Below are 19,137 nucleotides of genomic sequence, written 5' to 3'. Positions count from 1 at the left end.
TTATCTCTGCTGTAGGCTTAATTTATTAAAAACGCTCATGATGTTAACTGTATTTGTATGTAAAAAAATTCATATCATAACAGCATTAAAACACTAAGATTAATAAATCAATAATAAACTGAAAGTCGCGATCTCTGACCCAGGTCAGAACGATGTAAAATACTTTGATTATTCTTCTAGTCCACACAAAATAACAAAGTGTATTTTGTCGTTTGCCCGTCCGTATGCTTTTCGATTTTCCATAATAGACTCTGTTTTACTGACTTATATAAGAAAACATGTTAACAACGAAAATACAGGAACTTGGAACATTAAATCGCTAACATCTGGTTTCATGGTAGCAGTAATCGAAAAATGGTTCATGTTAAATTTAGGGTTACATTAAACATACCCAAAATACATAACAAGAAACGTAATTATCATTTATACCATAATTTCAGAATATTCAGTAGCCATACACTCATTGCTTAAATTTTAATTCTTCGGAAATAATTTCTCGTACGTAACGTAACGTATTTTCACAAACAAAAAACCAATATTTCAATTATCTAAGAGAAAAATTTTATACTTCAAAATTGCATAAACTAAAACCCTTTTTTGGTTAAAATTTTGCTATTGTCAAATATCTGAACCAAAATTTGGTATTATAAATTAATAATTGAAACTTATATTCGCTATCTCGTTCATAAAAAAAAAAAAACTTATAACAAACTTTGACCTTAATTTTTCTTACTCTCAACGAACGAAGTATATCAGAATTTTGATGGTTTATCTATTAGAGACTTCAGTGTTATTCAACAATTCTCAATGAGAACTTAGATTAAGTGACAATATTTTTATTTAATCGGTAATTTTAATATAAAACTATAATGAAAAATGATGCAAATTATTCATAAATATAATATATACATATTACATACATATGCATCATCAAGCGTTATACGGAATATATAAATTAATTGAACCAATTTCCTATAACGTGAGATTATCAAGTACTTGATTTCTTCGACAATATTGACACTCATCTAAGTGTATTTTCGTAGTAAGTGATATAGATAACTATCCTGGGACCATCCTAGTCTTTGTTTCATTATATCACAAACGAGTTCGGAGATTTATCCCTCAGGAGCTAAGTCTCAGCAGTGTATTATTTGTGCTATAAATTTCAGGCTGCGTGGTAGTAAGATGATATTTTTTCTTAAGCCTGGGCAAAGCTTATGAATTAAAAGTATATTTCTTATCTCAGTATTGCCGTTATTTTTTCTTATGTTAGTAAACGCATACTTTACACACATGAAAAAAAGCAGAGGGGTCGCTATTTTTTTGTTGACATTATATTTTGACACCGTATATTTTTATCTTGAGGGAGCATCATCCGGATAAACATCAAAAAGTCATGAGCGAAGTAAAGGAAAAACAATAAATAACTGACACATTCATACTTCCTTCGTATAAAATATTAAACTGTTATGTATGGCCACATACACAAAAAAATATAAGAACCTTATACACGGTCAATTACGCTTTGATGGTTACAACTGTCGTATGGTCTATGCCAAAGTAATTAATAAAATGGGACCAATACATTAAATGTGATATACAACGGCAGTGAGCTTTTGCAGATATTTATTAGCGTATTTGTATACTAAAATGTAACCGTATCGCGGTAAAAGTTTTCACATTATTCGTTTATTATATTCAATAACAGAAAACGTGTTTTTTTTAACCTATGAAATTTTCAGTTCACAAAACAACAGTTCCTATTGTTTTTGACCACTGAATGCATGTGAAAACGGACGATTCGTCAGTCGCCGCACATGATGGATGGATTGACAAGCTATTGGACGTACGCTGTGTGCACCAGATTCGAGGTCCTTTCAAAACTATGATGCATACGACGTGAAGAATCAGTATCGTTGTCACTGGCTTTTGCATATGAGTTTGCTGATCCGATTTTTTTTCATAGGAGCAATAAATATGACCTTAGTAATATTATTTTCATGGAATTATGGTTGCTTGGTTAATATTATGATAGAATGAAAGTTACACAGTATATATTTCGAAGCATTAAAACAGCAATATCGTTAGAAATGACAATATAGATTATCGTAAATCTGAATGTTCTTAAACCCGTTGGCGATAATATCTCAAGTGCTAATAGCTTAAATTTTTCCTTTAATAACTCAAACTGCCTAACTTGTAGCCATCATATTCATATTTCTGAGAAAATTATCCAATATAATAAGTTTTGAAAGAGTAAGAGACGACTTTTAAAAGGAAAAGTTCTGTGAAAGCAAGTAATGGCTCATCCCGCTCACGATTTCTGCCCCTCAGGCGGAACAGGCGGACCAGCAGCGTCAAATAAGTTTCTAATTGCTTATATTACCAAGTTATATTCGCTCTTCAAAGTAATTAAGTCTGAAAGTTAAAACCACATTCACGTATTTCAAAAAACTTTTTAGCAATTTTTCACTGAACCCGTCTGAAATTTCCACCCATATTGTAACAGCCATGAATCAAAGAGTTTAACGAACGTGGATAAAACGTCTTTTGTTATACGCCAACAAGGGTTAGGTACTTTGTAATCCATTGAACTGTAGCAATAAAATGCATTCACATGGAAAAGTCATAAAATATACGATTTAAGCCGATTACAATACCGTGGTTTAGGTTTTTACTTATGTAACTTGAAATGCGCTATGGCTGAAAGCTCTCGCAAAAAAAATGATTCTAATGTACACGACTAACTATTTGTTCGGACGCAATAGAAACAGAAATGAACTTTAAATATCCATGACCAAGCAAATATCAGCGTAAATTACATTGATCAATAAGAAAAAGAAATAATAGAACTGAATTTCCATATCTAATGAAAACTTAAATTACTCAAAAAGAATAAAACAGTGAATAAAATACAAGTTATATTCGCTTGAAAATATGGAAACTGAAAACAAAAACAACAAAGGCTTTAAGTAAGTGTCGTTAAGAGTAGAAAATGTGAAAGTAAGGTTGGGTAGACGCTTAAATTCAGGAGATATGAAGGAAATGTGTGTGGCATTCTTGTTTTCAAGTTGGCAATAACACGGTGGATATGGAGCGTGCATGTGGCGTTGCTGTGGCAGTAAATTAAGTAGCTAGAATAGCTTTGAAAGATATACGAGTTCGGCGCTCGCTATCAGATCATTCGCTGTCCAACGTTGTGCTTGTGCTTTCAACATATTCAAAACTTATATCCCTTTTTGTATTATTACGGTTTCGTATGAAATGGACGACGGCAAGCTTAAAAATACTCGCGAAAGAATTAAGTAAAAAATCCGGCTTAGCCGTGCACCACTAAAAAAAGAAAATATTTCTCCGGAGAAAATAAAGAAGGCCAACTTAAATTTAGTATATCGGTCTGCGAGTGTTTACGAGGCACTCCCCCGAAATAAACAAACCGAAGGCGACGGTGAAGCACAAAGGCCAGGTTTCGTGAAATGGCCGCCTATTTTCATTTTCTGTTTTATCGCAGCTGAAAAACAAATGAGAGTATTTTTTTGCGGCCGACGATGAAGTAATTACTACAAAAAAAATGCTTATTCAACTTCTGGGAGACCACACTTACGTAAACCAATTCTTTATTGAATATTAAACCGCGTATCCGAATATTTATTGCGGATTCAGATTAAACACGGTTTAAATTTAAATCCAGAATAAATTTCAATAATCAATTATTTATGGTTTTGTCCTTTTAATCATATTTTTTAAATATAATCGCCATGTACAAGTAAAAGTTATTTATTTCGAATGTACGTAATATATCCATATATGTAAAACTCTTTATTAATGAGCAAAGGGACAACAGCGGAACTGAATATTCCAGGGATAACAAAAGGCAATTTCAAATTAAAACATAAACAATAGGTAATTCTCACGTGGTTAACGAGCGGCTCGAAACATTTTCACCTTTGAAACTCAATTACAATATATATATACATATATATCTGTATAAACACCGAGTTAATGCTGACCATTCGACCAGCACCATAATTGAAACAATAATTTAAATCCCGTTTGTTTTAATTTATAGCATTTTATATCAATACGTAATAAATTATTAAACGAATTTCAAAACGATTAAAGTATTAAAAAGAGTAAAGATTATATATTTATATGAATTTATCAGAAACTATTTATATGTTCAACTTTTTACATTAACAGCCATAACTAATTGATTTTAGCTTAACCTAAAGATAATTAATAATTTTGTGAAACAAATAGTATTAAAGTAATTTAAAAACTGAAATAAAGTCAAAAAAAACTGTCGAAGAGTCACTAATATGTACCGTAAAAATTCGTTCAGTCGAAAGCAGGGCTAATGAGAAGACATAAAGCGTGACGTCATAAAAGCAGCACATTATGCGCTCACAGCCAGAAACTGTTGGTAATCTATTCGGAGCTATTTTAATTAGCATGATAGTAATAAAGCTGGGGAAGTTTTTGTGGCGTCTCGGACGTCGATTCCCGGGCCGCCTGACGCCGTCGCCACCCGGATCGGCCTCGCTCCCAGGGAATACTTATAACAACTTCTCGCTCGGAACTTATCGAGTTCCGCGTTCCAACTCCTAGCTATAATAAATGCTTGCAATGAGCAGGATATTTGCGGTAGCAGGATAAAGTGAATGTCGAAGATATGTTATAGTATCATGCATTCGAGGAGATATTTTATTAATAATATATTCTTATGACGCACCAGTTTTCAGCTATAAATAATCTTAAAACGTAGGGAAAAATAAGAATTTACAAAAGGATAATACATGACCTGGGTTTTATTGTTATATATTTATAAAAAAAATTGAGATAAGGCTCCGAATAAACTTTAATTACAAGGGCAAAACGTAGAGAATATTAAAAGCGCAGTAAACACGGCAGGGGTAGAGGTTAGACAGTAAAGGAAAGCGTATCTCGGAGTAGTAAATCTCCACGAACGTGATAGCCCCACAATCGCTTTCTCAGCGGCACTTGTTTCACGCACCGCCTCCACTTGCACTACAATAATTTCCCTCTAGCTATATTTTCTTCAACTTTTATGTTTCTCTAGCTAAAGTTTTCACTAAATTTAAACAACATAAAGATTTCTCGAGAGTAAAAGGCTTTAACTTGCACTAATCTAAGATGGTTTCCTTAACTTTTGTGCTAGACATCTTAAAATTATATTGTTATAGTTTTGTTTTTGTTTCAGTGTTTTATTTTGATTGCGACACTAAAGAGCACTAAGAGAACTCAATTCTAGGTGTAAATAGTATAGAAAAGTCGATATATCGTGATAATATTACAAAATGTCCAAGAAACCTTTATTTTTAATATTCAAAGCATACGTAACAGTGTTCAACCCAGTTAGAGTTAGGTCAGCGCTAACCCTGCGCCTTGAAGTGGCAACATTTTCAGATTAACGAGGCCAGCTATCTGAATTCAAAATTTTCTTACAAATCCATTTTCAACAAACTAAAAAATTTTTTGTAAACATGTTGAAAAATTTGATATCAACTAAATTGATATTAACAAACTTCGGATGAATTTATTTTAGATCATATAATAACTTTAAACATTATAAAAATATATACAGCACTAAAATAATATTGCATTTAAATTATTAAGTTAAAATAAAATGGACTTTAAAAATAACGTGGCCGACTATGTTATAAGCCGCGTACGTAATTGAGTGCGACTTTGCTCTACTTTGAGATCAAATAAACTGTTTTTATGTCATTATGATTTTTGTCTGCATTTTTATGAAATAGCTGTTATACCTATGAATTATAACAAGTATTCTATTTTGGGTTTTCATCTAAGGGCCAGGCTGACAGCCTCACTCGATATTAAAAAAGTTTTTATACGTATTCGGTTCCTACAGCGTTTTATGCACCCAAATCAAATTTATTACAGTAACAAGAGAAATATTTCCTCCCTTGAAATATTGCTTTATGGTATTAATACTTGGGGTAAGTTAATTAAATTACAGAATTTATTTTACTTTTAATCTTTAGTCAAATAATAATAAGAAAATTCAAATAAAAGATTTAAAAAATCTGGAACCTATAAAATACATTGAGATATCGCATTTGGCACCAACGCTAACAAAAGCTTTCCAGATCATAAATACGGTAGAAAAATACGCTCGTCTGAAAAACGAAGAGATTGCTTTAGCACACGAAGTCAGTCAGCGTTAGAATAAGTACCCAATATAAATACGGATAGGGAGACATTTGTCCGACGAAATGCCTGCCCAGGTCAGGTGGCTCACGGTGAGAGCGTTAAAAGCATACATAAATTTACACTATGCGAAACTGTATAGGACGCAGGTGGCGTCGAGAACAGTAACTTAGCGTAACTCCACATACATCTTGATGTGTCTTCAAGCGTTTTTTATTTAACAGTGATTACAATTTATACACTCGACTATTTTATTTTTTTAAGAATTTAATTAAGTCTATCCACTTTATTAGTTTAGACTAAATTAAAACACCTGTTACATTAAAAAAAAAAAATATTTAATGTAAAGTTTATATTACGAACATAATCACGTAGCAAACAGTTGGAAGACGTAGAATATTTACCCACAGTCTAGGATAACAGGATCAAAGATTGTTGCAGCGTATGAACGGGTGTTGAAATACCGCTAACGAAGTAAACAATCGACGCAGACGATCGCGTCCGTCTAACACCGAGACAAAGGCTGATGAATCTGATTACTTCGCAGAGCCATGGCATAATGAACACCGCTTATCATTCCGAACCCCGGTAATTGATCATCTATATAAAATAACTATAATTCGATCATGTAATCGACACTTAGAGCTCTCATAACAATATTATACTTTTACGTATATGGTTTAATGTTAAGGTTAATTTTCGTAAAGGAAATTTAATGTCCTAAATTAAAGTTGTTTAAATTATGTAGGCGATGCAATCTTACCGGTAGCTGTGAATTCCGTTTGTAAGCTGGTAGTGGTACGTTTCGCGGCTAGGAGACCTCCGACCGATGCCACCGTCAGCACACAACCGTAAGCTCACCAGATTACATTCCTTGATCAACACCTCCCTAAACAGGTATGCAACGATACTATTTTCTCGCTACATTGTTTGTACATTTGTATTCCTTTTCGTTTGGGTTTTTTAAAACGTATCATCCTTACCTCACAACTGTTCCTTTTAACAAAATTATTCTAGTAGCAAACAAAACTAGAACTGTATACAAAGTAAGACCAACTTTGTCAATATATTAAGAGAACTGGAAACTATGAAGGTTACTTCTCTAGCAGAAGAAAGGAAGCAAACGTGCACTGCGCGTTATTTATGACTCACTCTTCCGGTGCCGTTAAGACTTCAGGAAATAAAGTTTAACTGCAGCCGGTGTATTCTCTGTAAATTTTTGTGTTAAACTTTGTCTTTGAAAATTTCCACCAGCAGAACTATGCCTCCAAAACATTTAAACATTACAATAAAGCTTGATGTTGAATGAACGTAAATAATTTCCATTTCAACATAACATTTTTTAGTGTAACAGCATCCGTAACTTTTAAGTGCAAGAACCGAGAAACATTTTTATCTAGGGAGCAAACTTGCAGGCGTTTCATGGACATAAAACCTTACTTAGTGAGCCACAAATCCTCGTAACGTTAAGCCGAGATAAAACAGCCAGCGCCACAACAAAACGGGGCTCAAATTTTTCACCTGCGTGCCGCGCCGACCGGGGAATGTGTGCCACACGAGTTATTACTTACACAAGAATTATGATGCCCCATAATGAAACCCTGCATGCCGTTAATCACACATCAGACCCCCATCCAACTTTATTATTTTCATTTGTCATACTTATATTTAACTAAACCTTTCTTTATTAAGATGTACATCGACGTGACGTCACATCGCTCTGGGACATCGAACGGTATGTACGAGTACATTATATACAGAGGTCGGTTGACTTTAATTAAAATAATAACTCGATCATTAATCCCACGGCGCGTTAATTTATCTTGCTCAAATAAAACGACCGCTTCTCCGTGTTCATCATTTTATATGGTGTGATATATCAAAATCTGTATTTATTGTCACAACAGAAAGTCCCATTTCATTTTTATATCAAAACAAGCATTCGTTACAACTATTACTTCAGAAACTTCACAATCCCTTAGAGAAAATTGTAGGGACTTGTTTGTCTGAAACTCAATGATAAACTTAGATACAATATTTGTGCGTCATAGTTTGTAGTTTCAATAACTGTATTTCAATTATAAATGACAGTTTACGTTATGAAGAATCTTTTATTTCGCGAAATTTGGAAAATGCTGTAACGTTACATTTAGTATAGCAAATCCTTTTTGATTGTTTTTTTACTGTTCATCAAAAATACTAACAATCTTTGAGGGATCTTCAGTGGAGTCTTTAATAAAATTTCGTTATAGTTTAAAAACGGAAGAACAGGAAAGTGACGTGTATAAAAATGTTAATTTTATCATAAACGTATGTACGTCTGTGTGTTTATGTAAGCGCTACTACGAAAACCACATAGTCATTTCTATAAATATTTTCTTATAACACAAATATACTATGACATATTAAAGTTATCCCTAAATCCATATACTTATTATTATTGTATATGCCTTATTTATATTTATTAAAAGTAATAAAACATTCGTAGTCCAATCGATGTTAGGAAAAACATAAAAATTTATCGTAAATAATATATAAAAGGCTACTGCTATGAGCAATATACTATATCAGTATATAGACGCCAGCTTCTTCTGAGTGGAATTACTGGCTGGCTGGAACACTTTTTATTTCAACATCTGTAGCTTTAGCGGTTTCATTTTTCCATAAAATCCTATTTCATTCTGTTCGCTGGGATTGTTACTTAAAAAAAAGTGCTCTCGATGCTTGCTCACTTTATTAAAGGAGGTCTTGTTCTAAATACAAGCATAATACCTATCTACCAACGCTTCCGTCCGATAAATAATGCAAGGTTTTATTTACATAATAATTTAATGAATAATTAATGAAATAATGAATGAAAAAAAATATTACAAAATTAATGTTTCTGTTACACAAACATATTAATAATTATGATAGGATGATAAATATCTATAACATATTTAATAAGAATATCGCTTTTCAAGCTCGAATGACGCAGTTGAACTAAGCTTATTTAAGCCTCCTCTTGTCACTTGATAAACAGTGTAGGTAATTTCCGTGAAAGTTCCAAAATTTAAAGACGCTAAGAACTTGGAAAGAAAATACTTAATGATATCTAAGGGTTGCGTGATGAATATTTTATATTTATAAGGATATTAAAATTAATATTGGAAATTATTAGTAGTAATCAAAAGAAAATTCCTTAGACATTTGTATCAAATACAAGTAGGAATTCACATTCACAATAAAAGAAGTTAAATAGAAAAAGTTAACGACATTGTTCTGTGATCATGTAAGATTAATGATTTGTATCCGACGAGTAAGAAAAATGATGGAGATATTGACTTGTTGTTTACGACTTGAGTTATAAAGAAAGTTGACTTAGAAACCTCAATATCTCTTCTAGAATAGCCGTAATACTACTGTTGTTTTCAAAGGCTTACGATCGAATAAAACAAAACTTTTCGATATATGAACAGCCTTTACATAACTATAATCAATCAAAACATATTATAAAAAAAAGTCCGTCGCCGCGTCTGTCTGTCTGTCTGTCTGTTCGCGATAAACGGAAAAACTACTGCACCGATTAATTATCAAACAGTTATCACCACTCGATGACGTGATTCTCGAGGAATGTTTTAGAATATAATTTGTTAAGTTTTTGTATTCACTTGTGTGTACATTAACGATATTTGTTGAAGATGTCGGGAAAATATGAGCCGTCTGAGAGCTTTCAACGAAAACGCTACCTAAAGTCTTTGAGATATAATAAAATAATATATGGTGGAATTGTGTATCTTATATAGGTCTACAAAAAAGTCCGCGGTGGCATGTCTCTACCTAAAGGATAACATACTATATCCATTTTACAACTTTTAACAATTGGCATTCCTAAAGCGTTTATTGGAAAGCTATTTAGATAAATACGTTATTAAGTCTTATTAAAATAAATTACTTCGTTTTCAAGCCTATATCAGTATCTGTATATTACTTTTAAATCATTTAAATCGGGCGTACCATTTGAATGTTATTAAAATATAAGTTGAATAATTCCCAAAACTATATTTAGTTTTGACTAAATATAGTTTTGGCTATTTTGTATTTTGTGTTTAAGCGAAGCCGGGGCTGGTACCTAGTTTCAATTATAAAATAAAAATTACAATAACTAGAATTCAAATACAATTATATTTATGAACATTTCATATCAACAAAATAAAAATCAGAACAGTATTGAACATTTTTTATATCGAAACATGCTCAACGACCTTTAAAAATATATCTTAAGTGTCAATGATACTAATACCGCAATAGAACCGAATATCCCCAAACAGTAAACCGTAATAAAGCCATTAATTCCGCTTAACGCGCAAATAGCATAAATCAGTCTGTAGCGCCTCGCACCACAAGACCCCAGCAAGGCGCAGTGAATTTAAGCTTGTGACCTAAACGACAAGCAACCATAGCTCGGAAATTAAAGCAAACTTGGTAATCCCATCTACGCCACAGTCTGATTACAATGAGTACATACTGTAGAATCCAAGTTTGTACATAAAAAAACTCAATTGACGCGCCAGTTCCGACGAAGATTTAAAATAACTAATATTAATTTAAAAACAAAGTAAATTATTTATATCACAGGAAATTCAATAACAATTGCAACTTGCAGCAAATATCTTTCAGTTTAGCAACAGAAATAAAGTTAAAGAAAATATCTAACTCGGGTACCAAAAAGATAGACGAGGCTGCAACAACAATAGAAATACTAATGGCTAAACTGGGGCTTTCAGTTGAGAGTCGTCGGGCCATGGGATTAAAGAAAATTAGATTTCAATAAGACGCTTGAACCGGGAATAGGAACAAAAATCTGAAAGCCGCAGATAATACGGGGACGATCACGCTTCTCTTTTTAATGCGATGTCAGCAAATGTCGCAGAGCTCCATGTACGTGAAGGATTTGTAAGCTTCTTTCATCTAGCAAGGAATTTACAACCATTACATTGAGATCTAATTTAATGATGTTGAACATTTCTTTTCAATTACTTAAGCTTTTCCCTAAATATATATATATATATATGTGTGTGTGTGTGTGTGTTTTTAACATTAACGTGTTTAAAATATGTTACACATGAAACATATATTATAAAATCAGAGCTTTAACGGAGTCACGTAAATTAAATCACAATTTCGCTCAATTTATTTTAGAATTTCTTCCCATTCAGTTTTGTATAAAATGTAATAAAAATTGTTGGTCCGCATCAAGTTAACCACATAGAATAGGTCTATTTAGAAACAAACACAAACTAACTACCCATCCCCTTTTTTTATTTTCTGTTAGAATTCTGTTTACATTCATATCTATAACAATATAAAACTATATGAATTAATTTTAATGATAATGGAAGGACGGACAGAAGATTAATTACTAGTAATGAAATGATGAATATTAATGATCGTCTTCTTGGTTTTATGAAAGTTTCAGTTTGTAAAATTCATCAAAAAATCTTATCTTTCAACATGTAGCATTTTCGGTCTAGCTTTTGACACGCTGAGTTAGAATTACTTAGTAGCCTCAGAAAAAGATATAGACTAATTGGTTCCTTTTTATAAATATGAATATTCAATTCAAATATTAAGATAACAAATCTATCATTGTTTAGAATAATGAGATCGAATTATTTATTCATTACATACCCGTACGCAACGCACGTTTCCAATAGATAACTCGCATAATTCGCGCAGGGGTGCTGCGCAACCCGCCGATACAATAGGAGATTATCAAACAAAATGACGTAAATAGTCCTCAAATAGGCGAAACTAGGCGCGGGTTAAGGGCCCGCAGGATGTCCGCGTCGCGTCTGGAATACCAAGTGGCCATTTAAACTGGCCTTCGGTTAAGGAAACTGCCCACCGCTTTCTTTTCTTAAATAAGCTATAAGGGTATACGTATACCGTAACATATGTTCCGTTCTTTATGTCATAATTATATTATCTGTGCCCTACAAAATAAATATCATATTACTAAAAATATATTTTCTTTATTGTAATGTTAAAAATATTCCACGGCACGAGCATTCTATTTTATGGCGTGGTACAAAATTCAAAGGAATTCTAAATTGTAGCAAGGAAGTGGCTATCTAGAAAATGTACTTTTTGTTGCTTTCAAAGGATCGCTTAGAGAAACTTAGACTGCGTACCAGACTAGCAGAAGTTTCTTAGACACGTTTCACTTAAATAAATGCCTAAAGATATCTTTATTGGAGATCATTGCTTGAGTTTCTTTAGCGGTGGTTAAAGTATATATTATTTTTATCTTTAGAATACGATCGCTTCCATCAATGTTTCCCAGCTCTTAGAAACTACACACACATACATTTGTTGAAATTTTACTCACATTAAATGAAATACTTTGGTTGAGCATCAGAATATATGTATTTATACTTAACATATTGTCACATAATAAGGATATTTGACAAGTAGAAATTCTTTTACAGAAAGGAAAGTGCGCGTATCGCGTTGATGGGACAATTCAATTACTCCATGAGCGAAGCAACCTGATTGCGTCTCAAAACAAAGACCCCGCTAATAGTACAGAGCGTCGGATAAACACTACAGCCAGTTTGTGTTAAAAAAATAAAGGCGACGACGATCGAATAAATGAGAACGGCGATAAACAGGAGGATTCGTTGTGAAAGAAGGGTCGATATCGAAATACATTATTCCCCGATCCGAGTGTTCCGATTCAAATTGAAAGAGCACCTCCAACATGAGATTTCTCGGGCGGCGAGTGGGCGCAGAATATAAATCGCCACATAACTAGAAATGGAAACTTTGAATTCACGCCTGTGGTTTTACTTGGCTATCTTTTGTTTCATAATATTCAATCAGCATTGTAAATTATATCCACCGACTGTTTTCTGAATAGTTACCGAACGTTATTCAAGTAGCTCATTTATTGGTAGGATTTTTGACCTTTATGCAACTGTTTTTTTTTTTTGTTATCACCAAATCTTTGTCGAATGTAACAAATGTATTTATAAAATCCTCTAGTATATGACATAGAAGTAACGTCGATAAATATTACCGCGTCCTTGTCACAGCTACTTAACATAAACTGAATACTTCTACTTATGCAGCAGAAATGGGACATACGCCTCCCCTCATCGCGTATTCTGCCCAATTCGCAACACGCCCAGCCGATATTTACGTAACAAACGTCTTTGCTGACTCCTGACACGCTCTTCCCTACTTTGTAACAACGATGAACTTTCTGTAAATTCAAGTTACTCGTATTCCTAACGTTTAAACATAGTAGTACATAGTTCCTACCTCCTGACTAGAAATATGTCTATAATGGCAATTTTGAATTGTTCACGCACAAAGGCTCAGAAATTAGATTATTATCTAAGGGTAATGAAAATTTAATGCTATTTAATTTGATCCATGTGGTTGTAGTCACCGGGGGCTGATGGCGGCGGAGCTCTAACTTTATTAAGGATAAGACTCCAGCTCATCTGAAGCAAGGTGAAGCGCCTACACAATGCCCTATTCAGATTTAAATAGCTTTACACCCAATTGCACTTCAATACGACACAAACTTTAGGATAGTTATTTCATTAAACATAGATTTCAGACAAGTCGCTTGCGGAAGGGCGCCTCGGGCTTTTAATTTCTTGCTGAAATTCGGGCTTTAAACGTAAGCTGAATTTTCATTCACCGGATATTCATTATGACATCGAATAAGAGACAAAAGTGCACATTCCTTAATGACCTTTCAACCTACACGGGCATCCTTTGTTAAATTTTAAATGAGATGGTATGTGACCTGGGAGTTATACATTCGTCGCTAAGAAAACAATGTTAAGAGACATAAATGGCAAGCCGGTTGGGAGGGGCGAGGGTCGCGTAAAGTTTGGCAATTACGACGACCGCATGTCTGAGAGCGTCGTCTACACTCATTACAGGCTGAAACTCTACTTGTCTATATTAAAAGCAGAGACATTAACCCACAAAATAATATGAAAAGTACACTAAGACTACACAATAACATGAAATATAATGGACGTTCCTCATTTAGTACACTAAGAGGAATACAAACTGACTATGGACATAACATTCTGGTATCGAGGCTTGAAAGTTTAAAATAATTATTATAATATAAAATAAAGCTTTTAGGTTTAAACTGTCGTACAATGTAAAGCCATCACAACTGTTTGTTTGGAATAATTAAGTTTCAGATGCCGTGGCGTATTTATTTTACACTTCAAAATAAATTCACTGAGAAATGAAGAAATTAATTAAGTATTAATGAAATTATATAAGAAAATACGTCAAAACGTTTTAATATTGGATGGTGTACTCTATGAGGTTCAATTCGAATGCGTAATTAAAACCGAGAACAATCAAGGAAAGTCACGTGTGGTTGAGACAAATAAGAATCAGGGCTAATGGAGTAGGTTGATTCACATATTAATTGTGAAATGTTTTGCAATTCCATTGTTTGATGTAACGGATTCCTCTTCTGATAAATTGCTTAATCGTTACGTAACGAGAGCGTATACAACTGTTGACGAAAGTGATCATACATTGTTCTTCCGTTCATTACAAATGGATTATATATATATATATATATATATATATATGTTTGTATTTTTTCGTTTTTAAAGATTAAACAGTTCTACATAAAATTTTACAGCATCTGGCGTCGTTTAGGAGAAATTAAAAACTGCTGTAAAATGACGTCATCAAAGCCTTAAGGATAGTGGAAACGTAAAAACTTTCTAAGAGATCCTCTCCAAGAAGAAGCTGCGAGCGCTTGCTAATATAAAGAAAAGAAATCATGAAAACTTCAAAGGACTGCTATAAAAGGAAAATACTCGATTTACCGTAACTTAAATAGAAAATAAGACAAAGACAACGGAAAAATCCTTTGCCTTAAATTAATTTTGGGTGGATGGAGGGACGAACGAAAATCTGATCGGTTGAAAAGACGGACTTAATATGAATTTATAAATAACGGTATTGCTTATTTACATTAATACTTTTAAGCGATTTTTACTTCTACTTTTATGGTTATCGATCATCAATCACAAAAACTATAGTTGTATATAATGTTATAGACGGGGATTTAATGAAACGATTTAGGTAAAACACGCGCCGACTTAACATGTAACATTACGAAAACCTTGGACGAATAGCAGCCAAATACCTCGATGTCACTTATACATGAATATTTTACTTTAACATATAATTAAATAAAATTTATAAAATCTTACAGAATGGACTACAAGTAGTGAATAGGCATCAGGAATGGCAAGAAAGTTAAAAAAAAGAGCAGAAGATAATTTTTTTTTATGTACAATATATATTACGATATATGGATATTGTACGGAATAAAACAAACGCTAAAAAACACGATATAATAAAGATCTTAATGCCTCCTCAGTCTTTCGTGAGACGAAAGTTCCAAATCCTTGTCATTTCATATTAATCTCTTTTCTCAATTTTTTCTTTTTTAAATCGTACGATTAAAACGCTTTTAAACCTAACTAAGAGCGCAAAATAAAGATAAAAACCACTAGTATAGCGTTATTTTCGTTAGTTACCCATAAAATAAACAAAAAAATTTACTTACCTGCAAAACGGGGGCTTACATCTATTCTATTAATTCAGATCTTAGGTGTTAATAATCTCTTTAAATAAATAAATTCATTTTTGCCCAATTTGCTACACACAAAAAAGTCAACTAACCTGCAAACTGGGATGTACAGCCAATTGGAGCAAAGTGCGTACGACGGCTAGATGTCCTTTATTCACAGCTATATGGAGCGGTGTCTGTCGTCGTCTGTTCCTCGCATTAAGGTCCGCACCCGCTGCCGCTAGTGCCCTTAAGGCTGCGGACTCATCACCAAAGGCCGCGTGATGCGCTGCTCGATCTCCATCCCTATCCTCAGCGTCAGCTTCAGCCCCAGCTTCTAACAACACCCGCAGTACTTCTACATGTCCATTTTGAGCCGCTGCCTATATATAATTAACATTTCGTTCAAAAACATTTTCTAAATGCTATTAATTGTGGAGTATTTTTATTTGTTAATCATTCCGGATGTTAAAAAACAGTAAAACAGGAAGTTCTAACTTCTCATTACTCATAAGTATATGGAGTTTAATATGCTAATTAAGACGTATGGATAAATCCTGTTCAATGGCAGCTAGAGATAGAACAATATAGGTTTTCATTTGGAAGTTTCTTTTTCTATCTACTGGAACCGTATGATAGAAAAATAAGAAATGGTTACCGTCACCCGTAGACATTTGCAACATGCCTTATGTTGAAGAGGCGTTGGTCATCTTGTCTGTTAAGGGGGGGAGGGGGGGGCGAAAAAGTGGGTAATATCGAAAGGGCAATCGGCTCTCTCACTCATCGGACTAAATTCAGCCAGCATTCAGCCATGTTCCCATGTTCGAGCTGTAACTTGACCACAGCTAGTTTCTACCACATATAAAAGCCCTAGGTTTTGTAGCATTCTATTTTATGGAAAAGTGGATTGTTCTCTTAACTCTCCGTCTTCTTAGTAACATCAGGTGGATCTTCTTTTTTGGTAACCTCAATAAAACAAACACCTGTAGAGCGACATGCCACAAACAGCCATATACGTACCAATAAAGCCGTGTGACCGCCATAAACTCCGTTCACATCAGCCTGTCCCCCATCAGTTCTTGCTAGTATCTCCGCACATCTTGCAGCATCACCATTAGTGGCTGCCTTGACCAACTCTTCGTTAGCATTACCAGTCACGTGGGGTTCGAACAGTTTCTTTAACAGCACAGAAAGTCTATCACCTGCAGACCATATATCACTCATAGTAATAAATAAAGAAGTTAATATCTTAAGTAAACAATAAAACATCGTATAGCTGTATATGAGATAATCTGATTTGGGAAGGTCCATTTATTATTCGAACAACAATACTCGTCAAACCTAAATCTCATATATTAAGGAATAAATCACTTACAATGCCGGCGACTTTGTAAGAAAGTTCCTAACGTCCATTGATATGTCAAGAAATCCAATATACCTGATGAATTTCCTGGAATGCTGCCATCGAAAGACGCCACTTTGGTCACCGCGTTAGGATTGTACGTCCACGAAGTGTTGCAAACTTCGACTTTCAGATCGTTATCGTGATAAATCTGCTGCACGCGACCAATTTTGCCAAGTGTCTAGAATGAAAATATGGATATGAATAATGGTTTGAGAGCCAGATTATAGCTTTTTCTTTATACCCGTTCACCATACGAATTACGCATTACGTTTATTAAAATGGGATTTATTTTATACCCGACGCTGGCCATGCTGTTTGTGTTTGGTAGCATTTGTGATAGAACACATTATTTAAAAATTTTACCAGCAAAAAATTTGCTAATTAATTTGGAATATCTACAGTTTTCGGTTATCTGGTTAGTGTTCGGTAAAACAAACTACGTTTTTAATGGAATGCAAGACCAATTAACAAATAAACACAAATTTTTTAATTTAAACAAAAAAAGATTTCTCTTAAACAACAAACTGAAATGGGTGTATTGATTTTGTTAAAAACTATTCAAAAAGCTTAATGGAGGCAATTCATTTGTGGCTAAGAGGTAGCTGTTTCTAGACATAATATTCAAATTGAAAGGTTTTCTATTAAAGGAACATAAAAATATTTAATAAGTGAATAAAAAGCACGTCTGCTTTACTTCTAAATCCACGCCAATTAGTATTAAAAAAAAAACTCGCTTCGGTGAATCAAAACTTAAGTAAAAGAATATAGACGTGTTCTTTTTTTTAGGTTTTTATTAAAACTCCTATAAAATAATGAAATGCAAACATGAAACCTCTTTTTTTAATACTTTCCAGTTATTAAAGAAATTGAATGCAATACGTTGATCAATATTTTTTAAACATTTAAATGGAAAATTTACATTTTATGTTCTAATAACATTATTATAACAAAGTGATGATGGATTGTTAATTTACAAGTGCAATAAAACCTACACTGTCATGGAAAAGTAAATCAGCTGACTATTTAAGAATACATATTTTTAAAATATTATAATTGTCACAATTTACACTTCAGTTATTCTTCTTCAGTGGAAATTCAGAAATCATTTTAATTTAACCAGAGAACAGTCACTGTCAGCAAAGTTTTTTGAATATTATACAAAATATACATAAAACATCCCTTAGATATTATGCCTTTTTCATATAAAATAATAAAAGTACAACCAATAAAGTAAAAACGAGTTCTACGGTTCCTCATATTATCTTAATGGTTAATATGAAAGCCTGTGCGCTTTTCTTTCAATTTTCATCGGATTTGCATAAAATACAAACATGCAAGGAGAAACGCAGATAAAATATAGTCTCGCATTCCTACCACCAATGACTGTAAGCTAAACAACGAACCACAAACACAATTTATTCGTAAGTCTTAAGTTGTGAAATAGATACAGATCGTATCTTTATTTTATGGTGCCATAAACTTTACATTATTCCTTTAATAGCTTGATAAACTGTTTAACAAAAAAACACTTCCCTCGTAAAAAAGTGACAGAGAAATAAAACCTGAGAGAAAAAATAACAGTGTAGCCACCGGCTTATAAAAGGGCTGTAATCCCTTCTTGTAGTGTTTGTGCAAAAAAATGGTAAACAATAAAAAACAAACATAAATTTGTCAAATGTTGCACCAAGAGGAATATGTATTACTTACATTCATTAATTATTCATAATTAAAGCAAATTTTTATATAAAAATATAAATGAATAACGTAGAATATAAAATTTATCGACAGTCAGGATACGACCCTGCGGTTTTCAGAAAATTGCGTCATCTATTTTGGCAATTAAAATATCGAGCACTGAATTCGACTTTTGATTAATTTTTTACGTCTACGAACACTATTTTCATTATAAGTTCAAAATATAATTAGT

At 33.2% G+C, this 19,137-nt stretch overlaps 1 protein-coding gene across 1 annotated transcript in view; it reads right to left on the bottom strand.

Annotated features, from left to right (window-relative positions):
• The window catches only part of LOC116779340 (E3 ubiquitin-protein ligase MIB1-like), a 124,879-nt gene that overhangs the window by 97,529 nt on the left and 8,213 nt on the right, over window positions 1-19,137 (bottom strand). The window contains exons 8-10 of the mRNA XM_032673582.2: window positions 17,244-17,388; window positions 16,826-17,007; window positions 15,919-16,188 (exon numbers count right to left, since the gene is read on the bottom strand). Of these exons, the coding sequence (XP_032529473.1) occupies window positions 15,919-16,188; window positions 16,826-17,007; window positions 17,244-17,388 (597 nt within the window). The remainder of the gene's footprint in view (window positions 1-15,918; window positions 16,189-16,825; window positions 17,008-17,243; window positions 17,389-19,137) is intronic.

The sequence above is a fragment of the Danaus plexippus genome, chromosome 2 (assembly GCF_018135715.1).
Source record: "Danaus plexippus chromosome 2, MEX_DaPlex, whole genome shotgun sequence".
Lineage (NCBI taxonomy): Eukaryota > Metazoa > Arthropoda > Insecta > Lepidoptera > Nymphalidae > Danaus > Danaus plexippus.
The sequence above is the reverse complement of the archived record's forward strand: the minus strand, read 5'-3'. Positions and strand labels throughout refer to the sequence as shown.